The sequence below is a fragment of the Colletotrichum fioriniae genome (assembly GCF_027942845.1).
Source record: "Colletotrichum fioriniae strain IMI 355084 chromosome Unknown scaffold_1, whole genome shotgun sequence".
Lineage (NCBI taxonomy): Eukaryota > Fungi > Ascomycota > Sordariomycetes > Glomerellales > Glomerellaceae > Colletotrichum > Colletotrichum fioriniae.
This window is the reverse complement of record NW_027076837.1, coordinates 3,126,387-3,139,833: the sequence shown is the minus strand read 5'-3', so window position 1 is coordinate 3,139,833 and position 13,447 is coordinate 3,126,387. Positions and strand designations below refer to the sequence as shown.

General features: G+C 54.4%; 4 protein-coding genes and 2 non-coding genes across 6 annotated transcripts; 3 read left to right on the top strand and 3 right to left on the bottom strand.

Moving 5' to 3' along the window:
* Window positions 1-386: 386 nt before the first annotated feature.
* Window positions 387-3,142, top strand: N0V96_000794 (uncharacterized protein; the record flags this gene model as incomplete). The annotated part of the gene is made up of 5 exons (XM_065756043.1): window positions 387-486; window positions 1,247-1,643; window positions 1,925-2,211; window positions 2,266-3,078; window positions 3,123-3,142. The coding sequence occupies 5 exons, from the start codon at window positions 387-389 to the stop codon at window positions 3,140-3,142; spliced, it is 1,617 nt and encodes a 538-aa protein (XP_065615283.1).
* A 297-nt stretch (window positions 3,143-3,439) lies between these two features.
* On the top strand, window positions 3,440-3,521 carry N0V96_000793. The gene has a single exon. It is a non-coding gene; the product is annotated as a tRNA-Ser (tRNA).
* A 519-nt stretch (window positions 3,522-4,040) lies between these two features.
* N0V96_000792 (uncharacterized protein) lies at window positions 4,041-6,101 on the bottom strand (the record flags this gene model as incomplete). The annotated part of the gene is made up of 1 exon (XM_053193223.2): window positions 4,041-6,101. The coding sequence occupies one exon, from the start codon at window positions 6,099-6,101 to the stop codon at window positions 4,041-4,043; it is 2,061 nt and encodes a 686-aa protein (XP_053049341.1).
* Window positions 6,102-6,968: 867 nt separating this feature from the next.
* Window positions 6,969-7,050, bottom strand: N0V96_000791. The gene has a single exon. It is a non-coding gene; the product is annotated as a tRNA-Ser (tRNA).
* A 334-nt stretch (window positions 7,051-7,384) lies between these two features.
* On the bottom strand, window positions 7,385-8,886 carry N0V96_000790 (uncharacterized protein; the record flags this gene model as incomplete). Its single annotated transcript, XM_053193224.2, has 2 exons — window positions 7,385-7,857; window positions 7,935-8,886. The coding sequence occupies 2 exons, from the start codon at window positions 8,884-8,886 to the stop codon at window positions 7,385-7,387; spliced, it is 1,425 nt and encodes a 474-aa protein (XP_053049342.2).
* Window positions 8,887-10,934: 2,048 nt separating this feature from the next.
* N0V96_000789 (uncharacterized protein) lies at window positions 10,935-13,201 on the top strand (the record flags this gene model as incomplete). Its single annotated transcript, XM_065756042.1, has 3 exons — window positions 10,935-11,498; window positions 11,877-12,090; window positions 12,183-13,201. The coding sequence occupies 3 exons, from the start codon at window positions 10,935-10,937 to the stop codon at window positions 13,199-13,201; spliced, it is 1,797 nt and encodes a 598-aa protein (XP_065615282.1).
* Window positions 13,202-13,447: the final 246 nt, after the last annotated feature.

Below are 13,447 nucleotides of genomic sequence, written 5' to 3'. Positions count from 1 at the left end.
AACTCCGGTCGCTGACTTGGACAACCACCAGTCCATCGCACACACGGCATCAGACGAAGGACGAGGACATGGCGAACAAGCCTCCCCCCAATGATCAATTCAAGACTTGCTGAGCCTTGACGGAACGCGAATACCCAATACTCTTCCAGTCACATTTCAACGGACTTGATTTCCTCTTATTAAATAAACCTCCGAGAATTGATCTCCATCGTTTCCCCTCCCTCCCACAGCCGTACCACTTACGACCAAGGCAGAGTCTTTACTAGGGGAGAACAACATTGTGCCGGCGGAGAAGTCAGAGAATCTCCAATATCCGCCGTTTTCTTGAGGAGTTTTCACAAAGGCCCTTCTCGGCTCCGAGTCCGGTTTACAGTCTTCCCGCAACCATGTCTGCCGCTTCGTCTCCCACTCGATCGACGAAAAGTCCTTCGCCGGAGACCACCCGCGTCCCTTCTGTAGCCAAATGGGGCGCCGCCTGCGCGCCGTGTGCGACAGCAAAAGCAAAGTGTCTTCGATCAAATACGACGCCCGGGTCAAAGTGTGATAGGTACGTTTGCGAGGCACAGCATTCTTTATGCAGCTTTCCCGTCCATGATCTCCCGGGTCGTTACGTCTGCATAGGGGAGCCGGGGATTCCTTAAGATCTCCGGGCCCGGGGGCGGATCTAGACATTGTTTATTTCCAAGGGAATGGCGTGTGGTGTGGTGGCTACCGTGGCTCCATTGCAACCCGCCATGTCTTTGATGGCCCAATGGCGGGAGTGGGAGAGGGACCCTAGGCGGCGCTTGTTGTCATCTTTGACTAACGGTTGTGGTATTGCGTGGTAGATGTGAGCGGCTCTTCAAGCACTGTTCGGTTCAGATACACAGGCCAAGGAAGAAGAGGCAAAGCAGGCCATCGTAAGTCACATTCCTCAATATCAGACCCGCGTTCAGTCCAGGATGCTGTGTGGTTGCTGTCCAGTGTGACAAGCCAACACTAAGCCCTGAATCAATAGGGTTGTGGGATACCGAAGATACTATGTGTAGCTCACGCGGACGAATCACTGACATCAGCTATCGCAGGAAAACAACCCAGCTTGAAGAACGTCTCAACCGCTTGGTAAACACCCTACGAGTATCAGGAAATGTGTCCACCCTCCCGAGTGGCCCATCTACCGGCCAGCCAGTGCTGCCAGGCCCATCAAGACACTCATACCCAATCTCCAACCCGTCAGTCTCCCTACTCTCAGGACAACCAATACCAGCGGACTTCTACTCCCAAAGCCGCGTCTCCCCTTGGGACGTCGAAGACCTCGCCGACATCAGACCCATCAACATCCCCGAGACCTACAACTCCTTCGTGCCCCCGACATGCATATGCAAGCCCGAGCCGGGGGAAGCCCCGCCCCCTCCCGACACGGACGAGAACCTCCTCAAGATCTACCGCGCCAAGCTGGCGCCGTGCTTCCCGTTCGTTCTGGTGCCGGATGACGTCTCCGCCACCACGCTCGGCGCGACGAGGCCGTTTCTGATGGCTGCTATTCGCATGGTCTCGTCATACCGGAGCATGAAGTCGATGCGGGGGCAAATGTATCGTCTTCTGAACCACGTTGCTGACCACATGCTCCTGAGATCGGAGAGGTCGTTTGATCTGCTGCTTGGGTTGGTGGTTATGCTAGGCTGGTTTCATCAGCATTGCATCGCTCATGCTCAGCTTAACCAACTTGTCTCGCTGGCTACGTGCCTTGTTGGAGAGTTGGGGCTGAAGAGGAGCCCTTGTTTGCCGGAGCGGACGAGGTTGTTGGTTATGAGACCTTGGGAGTTGCGGGAACGCACGAATGAGGAACGGAGGTTGTTGTTGGCGGTGTGGTATCTCAGTTCTTGGTAAGTTTCATGTATCTCTGAAGCAGAGGAGAGCTGTCGAACTGACATTTTATCTACAGCATCTCAATGGACATTCACCAGATTGATTCTATGAGATATTCGGGGTACATGCAACAATGTTTACGAGAATTAGAAGATGACGTGGAGTATGAGTCGGATATTCACCTCGGCTACATTGTCCGGATACAAAGGCTCTGCGAAAGGATCTCAGACCTAAGGTCGAAAGACTATCTAGACGAGGAAGGGGACGAGAGTACTCGAGCACCTCTCTCAGCCTACGTCTCTGGATTCAGAGCGGAATGGAACAAACTCCAAACCAGCATGCCCCCTACCTTGAAAAACAACGGTCAGTGCAGTCTACAACTAACAACAAGTCTAAGCAACAACTGACAGACCGTAGCCTACCTCCAAGTAAGAATGGCCACCCTCCGCCTCCGCATCCACGAACCCCCCAGAATCGACGCCGAGCTCCTCGCCTCCCTCTCCAAATCCCTCGACTCCATCAGCGCAGGCTCGACATCCGCCCTCGACGCCTTCTACCAATCTAACGCAGCACTCAAAGGCTGGTTCGAAACATGGTTGTCGGTGCCCCAAGAATTCTTCTATTGCATACCAATCTCGATAGCCTCGCATATGGTCTACGCCGTCATGATGATGAGCCGCTGGTCCTGGCTTACCACAAGAGGTAAGACACCGCCCGAGCCGCAGACGGATCCGACAGACCCGTCACAGGATAACCCCAATGTTGCGCTCGCGGCCATGGAAGCCGCCATCAGCCCCAACACACCTGCATCGACGTCGACCCCGTCGGCTGAGACGAAGGGGTCTTCGCCATGGCAGACGACGTTGCCTGATAAGGATCTGCCTCAGGTGCTGGCTGCGCTCAAGGCACGGCTCTCTACGCAGCCTGATCTGATGCTTGATGTGGAGGGGTACCTCAACCGGATCATCGCCCAGCTGCAGACCATTGACGCGCTGTACTCTGAAATGTCCGTTGACGAGGGCGAGTGGCGCGGCAACATCTGGAGCCTGGGCGCGACAAAGGTCAAGATTGCGATGCTGAGACAGCAGAGGTGGTCCAAGATTATTGCCTCACAGGCGGAGGAGCGGGAACTGGAGATCCAGGGCGCGGGAGGGGAGCAACTTGGGCTGGGGGAGATTGAGATGCAGGAGAATTTTCTTGCGTCGTTGCAGATGCCCGAGTGGGATGCGAGTATGGTCTGGGATCCGCACACGTATTATGATCCCATGCCTCAGGACCCGGCGCTCTGGAGTGATGTTGTTCCTGGGGATCAGGATTGGGGGACGGGTGTGAATGGGATAGGAGGGATGGGTTCACTTGGCCACATGCCGGAGGGGAGGTATATGTAACTTTCGTAGCCTGTAAGATAGCGACGTGAAAGCAACTGTCTATATTTAAACGAAGCCAACGATCTGGTCAAATTTAGCATCGTGTTAAATCAGTCAACGAAAGTGCGAACGACAAGGTTGTGGATAGAGGGCTCCAGAGGGCTCAGGGAGAGATGTGGGCCTAGAGACCTACATACTGTGACAACTCGCCAAGAAAGTCATCTGGCGTTGTGGCAGAGTGGTCTAATGCGCAAGACTAGAAATCTTGTTCCTTCGGGAGCGTCTGTTCGAATCAGGCCAACGTCGATCTTTTGCTTTTTATACCATTTGTCCTCCTGACTTTTCGCATTTCCATGGTTATGGTCAAATTTTTTGTTGTTTTCATAGTCAACTGTTGTGTCTTGGAAAGCCATTGAGTTGAACTCTAAATACTCGCTGCTGGTTGTTACCCCAAAACTTTCCGCTTCACAACCTGTCCTTGTCACCTAACAATAGTGGCTGCTTTTAAGCTTGTCACAATTAGAACATTCCGATCGTATCTTACTGGCGAAGGACTAGAGGGCGAGCCGTTCTCTCAATTCGGCATTCATTCGCAAATGACTAGTGGCAAACCGGTTCTCAAAGGCCTGACTAGAAGGACGACGGGTCAATGAGAGGAACCTTTTCATAACTCTCATTATCTCTTAGAGTGCAGGGCAGATGCTCACCAAATGCGGATAAGACGGCAACTAGTTTCACACTCCCTGAGTTCCCGATGGCCTAACCAACACAGCTCTTGAACAAACAACACAATTTCTTTAGTCTACTTGATTACGCGTCAAACGTCTACGGCGCAGCGGGGGCAGCTCCCGAAGAACCCTGCCAGCTCTTACCCAACAACCCACCACTGCCGCCCTTCTTCTTCTCCTCCTCTTCCATCTTCAACACCAACTCCCCAAACAACCCATTCGCCCACCCAAACCACGCACGCGTCCAGTCCTTCTCGTCCCAGCTGTTGACGCTCTCGTGCAAAACACCCGAGCCGGCTGTCGAATCCAGTACCATCCGCAACTGCTCCTCGACATCCTTCTCCGGGTCCTTGCTACCGGAGATGGGATCGTACGCGGTAATAGCAGCAATGACGGCCGCCATGGGCCACGCTTTGCCCGGTCCGACGTGTGGCCCGCCGACTGCGGAGATGGCGGGGCCCTTCATGTAGTACGAGTTCGCGTCGCTGAGAACGTACTTGCGCGTGTTGCGGTACACCTCGGTGTAGTCGTGCAGCTTCTCGCCTTTGGGCGGGTCGGGGTACTTGAAGTTGGAGTGCGTAAAGTTCCAGAGCGGCATCGCCAGGAGAGACGGCACGTTGGCATCGTCCATTAGATTCGCGCCGCCGTAACCGTCCACCTCGTACGCAAAGATATCGCCAAACCCAGGCCGGTGCACAATGGCGTCCTTTTCAATCCCCTGCCGGATCCCAAACGCCTGCGCGCGCATCTCCAACGTCAGCTTCTTAGCCTTCTCGCCTTCCAGCTTGGCCATGATCTCGGACGCGGACTCGAGGTACTTTGCCCACATCATGTTGGCCGGCACCAGGAACTGGAAAATACAGGCGTCGTCCGAAGGGCGGAACGCCGTGCGAATCATGCCGTTCTCCTTGATCGGGTTCCCCAGCCCGTCGTTGGTCAGCGTCTCGCTGCCGCGGTTCGTCCACCCCGTGAACGTCCACGCCGACTTTTCGACCTTACCCTCAGGCGAGTAGGTGCCCAGACGCATCGCGCCCGCGGCGTTGACGGCGGCCTCGACTGCGTCGACCCAGTGGTACTTGTTGAAGTGCTGCCAGTCACCCGTCTTCTCCGCATATGAGACGGACATTTTCAGGAACGAGGCGAGCGAGTCGAGCTCCCACTTGCAGTCAAATACTTTCTCTGGATCATACGCCGGCATGGGGTGGTTATGCACGTACGCGCCATTGTGCGTCGGCGGGATACCGCTCTCGGGTGGCGGCTGGAAGCTGTGGCAGTACGGCGAGATGATGATGTAGCGCGAGTGAGCGTTGATGAGGCCGCGCCAGAGGCTGGCAAGGGAGTTTGGATCCCGCGAGGCCTCGAGAAGGGGCAGGTAAGGGCTGATCTGCTCGGCCGAGTCGCGCAGCCAGAGGGCGTCAATGTCGCCGGTAATGACATAGGTGAGCTCCTGGTCCGTCGCCTTAGACACGCCAGTGGTCTTGTCCGTCTCGTTGGCGTACCCCCGCCACTTGACCATGCTGTCGAGCGTCATGGGGTACGCGTTCTCAAAGAGGCGGTACAGGTCCGGATCCTTGATGACGCCCTTCATGCGGGTGATGAGGTTGTCCATGGCGGGGAGGCGGAACGTGCGACATTCCGGCCGGGGCCGGTTGAGCGGGAACTTGCGCTTGCCCTCGGACAACGGGCCGGGCTTCGAGCGCATCCAGTTCTCAAAGGACTCGCAGTCCGCTGCGGGCGGCGGCGTCGGCGGCATCGGTGACGATGCGGGAGCGCTGGGTTTCGGATCACCGGGTCGGCCGGTGTCCGTAGGCGGCTGCTTGGCCAGCTCTTCGTCCTTGTTGCGGTACGAGTCCTGGCTCTCGGCGTCGGCCTTGAGCTTGTCTGCGGCGGTATCGGGTTCGCCGTGTGCTACCGGTAGTTCCTTGTCCTTGTCCTGGTTTCCGACGGGTTGCTTGCCGGCATCACCGCCGGCGGAGTTAGTGGTTTTCCCATTGCTTACGCCGGCTGCTGCTGATCGCGCTGAGTCGAGGTAGCTACCGCCACCTGCGAGGCCAGAGTTGTTGAGGAAGAGCACAAAGATGATGATGAGAAGGGCGATGAATACGACGCGCGCGCGACGTGTCTGTATGCCGCCGCTCAGGACGGTGAAGGCGGGCATGGCTGCTTCGTGTCTGTGGCGTCACCCCCTTGGGCGCGTCGTCCGTTCCAGTGAAATTGTCTTCAATGAGTGTTCCTGTGAGATGGGTCCCGCAAATGGTGTGTCTTTCTCCCTTCCAATGCCGATGATGAGAGTGTGGCGTTTTTGAGTGTTCACTCAGCTCATCCGGCCCATGACAGCATGCAAATATGGAGACTCTCACTTCAACTAGACATCGTGTGCTATGTTTCGAAGGGGCGGAGAACTCAAGAGGAATTAACGAGTTGACGTGCTTCAGGCGACGGTGTCGATTCCCACTCCAAAAGGTTTAAAAAGTAAGGGGGTCACCCTCGCTCGGCATCCCACTATAATTGGATTTTAGTTCCAGGGCGCCGTCTCGGTCGGTTCCAAGCAATTTCGGGTCGCTCGTGTTGCAGGATGATCCTTGACTAGTTCGGTCCTCAACTCTGATCAAACTTCTTGCGGGGGGCTGTCTCAGAGGAGGGGCCATATTAAGGGACCACACGGAAAAAAGAGCTTTTTCATCGATTATTGAATGGTCCCCGTTCCCTACAGGTACGAACAATACGAATAATCTGTCTGCTTTCATTCTGCTCATGGGATTGGCCACCGCAGTGAAGTACGGCTTACAACCTAGTCCATCTTTGGGTCAATCTGTGCAACCACATTTCTTCATCTGAACGCGGGGGAACAACTAATCCAATCACGGACACATGGCTCCGAACTGTGAACGAACCACGCGACTCTCGGGTTGCACCGCACTATCGAATGGTTGCAGCGTTGTGTGGCTGACCACCACGCGAACAGTGGCTTCATGCAAAAACATGCAACAACATGCAGAGGAACAAAAGATTTATTGCGATATCTCGACGTTGGCCTGATTCGAACAGACGCTCCCGAAGGAACAAGATTTCTAGTCTTGCGCATTAGACCACTCTGCCACAACGCCGAAGTTGTCGTGAACCCGCAATGAAGCGGGGATGCTGAGGAGCGGGCTTCAGTGGCACTAGAGCTCTCACGACAGCCTCAACTTTTTTCGACGAATTTTCGCGAGATCGCCATGCGAACATGTAAGAGTAATTGGGGTTGGCAAGACGCGTATCTTCCAGCTTAGGTTACCGGTGGGATTCATGCCCACCCATCTCAAGCCGTTCGCCCACTCCTGAAACCTTGCGACTCATTGACGCAAACTTTGATAACTGGGACTGCTCGCAGCAGAACCACGAACAAGGAGACAGCAGTTTGCAAGACAGAGTACAGATGCAATGCTCGCCAAATGACCATTACAACTTGTACAACCTCGGCTCCGTCCCCTCCTCCGCCGCACGCCGTAAAATCCCCCGGTTCTTGACTCCGTAGTACACCCTCAGCGCCGTACACCCAACCACAACGACGAAAAGCAACGCCGCGTTAGCCCAGTGGCCCGTCGGGTATCCCCGGGCCTTCTCCTCGGCCTTGTAGACCCATACGCCCGGGATCTGCCCGAGCCCGGCGCCGATGCTGACGTTGAGCGCGATGGCGAGCCCCGTCGCCGCTGTGCTGAATATGTTGGACGTCAGCCAGCCCAGGAGCGGCGGGATGCATGCGAAGGCGCCCGAGGCGCCAACGATGAGGCAGCCGTAGCGCGCATTGTAGGCATCGGGCGGAAGGACGGCGGAGACGGCGAAGGCAACGCCGCCGATGAGGGCGAGGGCTGCGGAGTGGACGCCGCGGGCGTTGAAATGGTCTGCGGACCAGGCCACGAGGATTTGAACGACTGTTTCCGACGTGTTAGTCTCTGTGGGAGATATGATGTAGGTTGAGCTTCATCGAAGACGTTCTGTTTGGACGTACCGTATGCTGCAGCGTATGGGGGAACCGTCATTAGCTGCGCTTGTAGATCGACGAACCCGAGTCCTGACGTGATGGACGGCGTGAAAAGCGACAGCGATGAGAACGGCGTCGACATGGCAAAGTACACCAGGTAGTGCCCATATAACCTCCAGTCCGTCAGCGTCGCCTTGGCTTCCTCCCACGACATGGTTTTGTGGCTGCTCTTGCTGCCCTCGTGGTAGAGCCTCCGCAGCGCAAGGTCCTTCTCTCGTTCCGAAAGCCAGCTGGCGCTCTCGGGATAATCAGGTAAGAAGAACCATACGAAAAAGGCAGACAGACAGGAAGGGATGCCTTCGAGGATGAAGAGCCATCGCCACCCCGACATACCGTGCACCTGGTTCATATGCCCGATCCCATACGCAATCGCTCCGCCAAATGCACCCGCCAACGTCGCGCTCGCAAGGATCATGGCGACTCTCACGCTCCTCTCGTCGTGCTTGTACCAAAAGGTGAGATAGTAGACCAGTCCCGGGAACAACCCGGCCTCAAAGACGCCCAGGAGGAATCGAACGCCAGTCACCGTCGCGAAGCTGTTTGCGCCGCCGAGGCCAATGGTTACGGAGCCCCAAGAGAACATGAGAAAGGCGAGCCAGCGCGAGGGCCGGAGCTTCTTGAGGAGTATGTTTGATGGGACTTCGAAGATTGCGTAGGCGATGAGGAAGATCATGAGAGCGATTGTGAAGTCGTGGTTGGACATGTGAGTCTCAGTCTGCATGTCGTGGCCCGTGGAGGAGTTGAGGATCTTTGCGTTGCCAATGTTCGAGCGGTCGAGGAAGCAGAGAAAGTAAATGCTTGCGGAGAGCGGGATGATGCGCTTGTCTTGTTTCCACAGGAGCGCTTTCTCTTCTTCGGCGTCGGCTGAGGTTGGGGAGGATGGTGAGGGTTCCTGTAATGATGCGGTTAGTCTTGGCATGCCTCGTGATATTCTGTTTTACGTGAAGTCTACCTCTTTAACGGCGGGCGATTCGACATCTTCTCGGCCTGGGACGAACGCGCCCTTTTCCTCAGAATGTGAGGCCATCGTCAATGTTGATAAAGGTACTAGTATGCTGCTGAGCAGAATCTCGGTAGCAAGCACCGCCAGGGCCGAATATGAGTACAGACAGAGTTCTTGACCATAAAGGTGTCGCTATCTTCAGCCTTGTACTATCAACATTGAACCTAGGCAAGGCACCAACAGAGAAGATCAAATTTTACTTTCGTCGTACAGGAAGAAATCTCGGCCTTTTCATCTCATCGGCCAAGGTGGGATTCAATGTGCCCCCATCCCCCATCCCCCGCATCCGCGGGGAAAGCTTCTCCTCACCACCTTAACACGAAAATCTCACTAAACCATGCATGTGCCGCCGTGCCGCCCCAGCGTCGCTATCAGGTGGAGTGCGTGTTGGTGGTTTTCGCGAATCAACGGCTCGCTGCTGGAGTGCGACGATCGGCCGTGCTTGATGCAATCATGCAGGTTTAGCCAAATAAATCATAAACGATGACCGAGAACCGGAGTAGGGGGAGATACGGGGGGTTGGGAGGATTCGCCTAAGACAATGCCCTGTCCCTCGCTTTTTTTGGTATTCGGTGGAATTGGGATCTGCAAAGCCAACCACCAAATCTTAGACATCGCCTCTATTACCATTGAGTAGTCCATCGAATTGTCAAGTGTGAGATGAAAGAAACGACACCTTACTCGAACATAGAAGAGCGCACCCCCAGATTCCCGCACAAACATGATTGCTTAGCTCGGTGAATTGATAAACTGCTGTTTGAATTCCGCGTTGAAGACAGGGGACCATTCGTGTCTCAATCGGTTCATATTCAGGTGAATTTGCTGAGAGCCTCAACCTCATACCATAGTATCGACTGAAACTAGTAAAGAAGCTCGTTCGGTTGTACTCGTGATAGTAATCATACATCGAGCACCTTAAAAATAAATTCCGAGTTCCAGACCCTCGCCGTATTGTGTATCGGGGCAGGCTCCATAGATCCCACGGAGAAAAGCGCATGCAGGTGCCCTAAGCGACTTCTGTGGAAGCTGTTGTCCAACTCGAGACTTAGGAACTCTTGCATTTCCACAAATGCGATATCTCATTCCACGCATACAACGTACATTCGCGCAAAATGGCTGTCGGTCGTGATTATGAATCTGCCGAACCCCTTTGCCAACTGAATCTAGTTTGGTGCTGTCTCACGAGCCGCCTCTTTGCGAACGGGTAAACACGTGGCTTGGGCCGACCCGAAGCCCCAGTCAGATGTGATAGGCTACAAAACGACTGATCTGCTGTGTTATTGCTGATTGAAGCCGTTCTCATCGTATTGCGTTCCCGAGCACCTTCAGCTGTAGCCAAGATGGATCGCGGGGTCTAAGACAACGTGCCGTTTCCGGAACTTCAAGGACACTTCTAGGGAAACGGACCCTTGAGATATGGGCCCATTTCACATGTAAGCATCCAAGATTCTGTTCCATTTCAGCCCTAGATGACTGGGAGCTGGACATTGTCATTGATATAATGGTTCGGTTGGTGGCCCTTTCTTTTCTCCTGCTTGTCGTCTGCTCTGCGTCAAGAACAAGTCCGCCCCTACAAGAACAAGAAAGCAATCAGAATGTCGACAGAATACGTCAAATGTGCCCACAGAACCATCCCAGAGGATGGAAACTTTGCGAACAGGAAAAGGCTGGTGATCTGTTGTGATGGCACGTGGAACAACTCGTAAGTATTGGGATAAAGAGACTCGAACTACACGTATGCGTATACTGAGATGCCTCCTCAAGCAACAATGGCGGCGTACCCACCAACGTGAGCCGCCTTTCCTCTGCAGTCGCACATAAGTGCTGTAGTGGCATGCCTCAAGTAGTCTACTACCACCGTGGTCCCGGAACAGAAGAAGACAAATGGGCCAGCTTTGTGGGAGGCCTATTCGGCCTGGGTGTCAAACAGGTGGGTGACTCCAATAGACTGACGGCAGTGACACATGATTGATGTTCATCGGTACCAGGACATTGTGGATTGCTACCGCTTCATCTGCGATAACTACAACCCGGGGGACGAGATCATCATCGTTGGCTTCTCACGGGGCGCCTTCACCGCTCGGTCGCTCGCAGGCATGGTCTGCACGCTTGGATTCCTCAATCGCTCTGGACTCAGCAGCCTCGGCCAGATCTACAACGATTACAAGGCCTTCAACGACTGGACGGATCCTCGCATGTTTGACCCCAAGAAGCATCTACTGGGGTTCAATCACGACCAGCTGAAGATGAAGATAGAGAAAGAGTACATGGTAGAGATCAAGCCGCTCGAAGATAAGTTGGACCCCGAAAAGGTCGGAGAGTTGACCGAGGAAGAGCTTTGGGATGTGGAAAGGGATCTGGTGAAACTCCTTGAACGTTACGACCAGGCCACGAGTCACGAAGCCTTGGAGAAGCAGCTGTACAAGGACAAAAGAGAGTTATTCACCAAGATGACTCAGTTCAAACGGACAGATGGCAGCATGAAGTTTCGCCTCATGGCAGAGGCTTATCGCCAGCAGCTGAGCGATGTAGGTGACGTCTCGCTAGTCTGAAGTCCTTGACTTGGTGGCTAATTCCTCAGTACGAACTTTGCTTGACTCGTATGGTAGACGACGGCAACGAAGTAATCTCGCACCGAGCTGTGGAGGGGAAAATTAAAGCAGTCGGTCAGTACATCCCTACTCTCGATGATTAGTTCAACTTGAGTTTGCGGTAGCTAAATCCGCCATTCGAACAGGCGTTTGGGAGACAGTGGGCAGTCTTGGAATTCCCAAGATGCCATGGTGTAATTGGCATGGCGCCAGCCGCAATGCTGCAGAGGTAGGATTTACTCTCGGAGGAAGTCCCGGGGCTGTGATTGTCATCTACCTACTATGTGCAAAGGCTAAACGGCTCTTGACTGCCAGCTCCGATTTGCAAGCTACAACGTCCACCCCAACATCGATCATGCGTTCCACGCCCTTGCCCTGGACGAGTTCCGAAGCCCTTTCTCTCCCACGCTTTGGAGATGCAAGAGGTCGAACACGAATACTCAACTTCGCCAGGTCTGGTTTCCCGGATGCCACAGCAACGTCGGCGGAGGCTCTGATTCCCAGCAAATCTCCAAGATTGCCCTTGGATGTATGTTACGCTCTCCTTGTGCTGCACTCTCCGCCAGGCTGGAGATCCCCTACACCTCACATGAAGAACCTAGACTAACTCGGTGTCACTAGGGATGGCGGATCAGCTGACTTCAGTTGGCGTGGAATTCAGCACGTGCGAGATGCAGCGCATCTTCCGTACAATCTCTCACGGAGATACCATTCGGCCTTGGGGCCTCGGTGAGATCACCAGCCCGACCTCTTTGGTCACAACAGGTCTCGACCGGGCTTGGAACATGTTATCAGCGCCATATCTTGCGTACCACGGTCAATTCGCAGAGAGTTCGGCGCGAACACCTCATTTCTACCGAGACAAGAACGGGAAGAAGCTTCTGACACACACGGAGGAACTCGTTCACCCCTGCGTCAGAGTCCGGTACCTTTACAACGGTCTCGGCCTAGATGATAAAGCTGAGTGGCGCTGTAATGCTCTTACGGGGCGCGGCTGGGAACTCAAGCTTGATAGAGGCGTGACCTCAACTAAGATTCGCCCTGGTCGGGACCCGAAGATTGTGGACAAGTATAGGACCGTCGGCGGATCCGTCACCTCTGTTCATCAACAGTATCCGAAAACTCGGGCTGCGGAAGGCCAGCTCGTCAATACTGAGCAGCCCTCGGAAGAGGATCTCTGGCAGTTAAAGTCTCCGAAAAACACTTACACATGGACTCACCCAGAGGGTAAGGTGCTGAAAGAAGAGCAGATTGGCATGTGGGAGCGCATGTTCATCGACATCAACGACGACCATGTCGACTTAAAGAAGAGAAGTGACGAACAAAAGATGCGGAAACAGACGCATGGTGACCGCCTTAGAGACATGGCGACGAGCAACGTGTACCATGCCCTAGGCATGGTTGACTGGATTGTCAAGACTTCCATTGGCGCAGTTTTTGGTACGCGGCCGGACAAGCAGTATCCGCTCGGGTACCCGTTACAGCATGGGTACTACGACTTTGTGTCCTGGCAGAAGGGACTCAGGCAGGGTAATTCGGAGGTCGGCCCCTCAGCCAAGGACTCGGCCAAGGACGCACATGCTGCCAAGGATGGTGATGTCCATGTCCACTACCACTGGCTGAATGACGGAACGCAATGAGAGGTCGCAACTTGACCTGCAAAGTGATGCTAGGTATAGGATACTTGGCTATTAACTTTCTTTTGTCAACCGGGAGTTGGTGTTTATGGTGTCGGAAACTTGACCCATAACGTTGCCGTTATCGATCAGTAGCACAGAAGGGCAACCCCTTTATTGAGTCAGGAAGAAAACATGAGCAACTAGAGTAATACAGAAAGCTCAAGTATGTATGCTTCCTCTCGCGTAGCAACTTGCCCTGAACAAGGG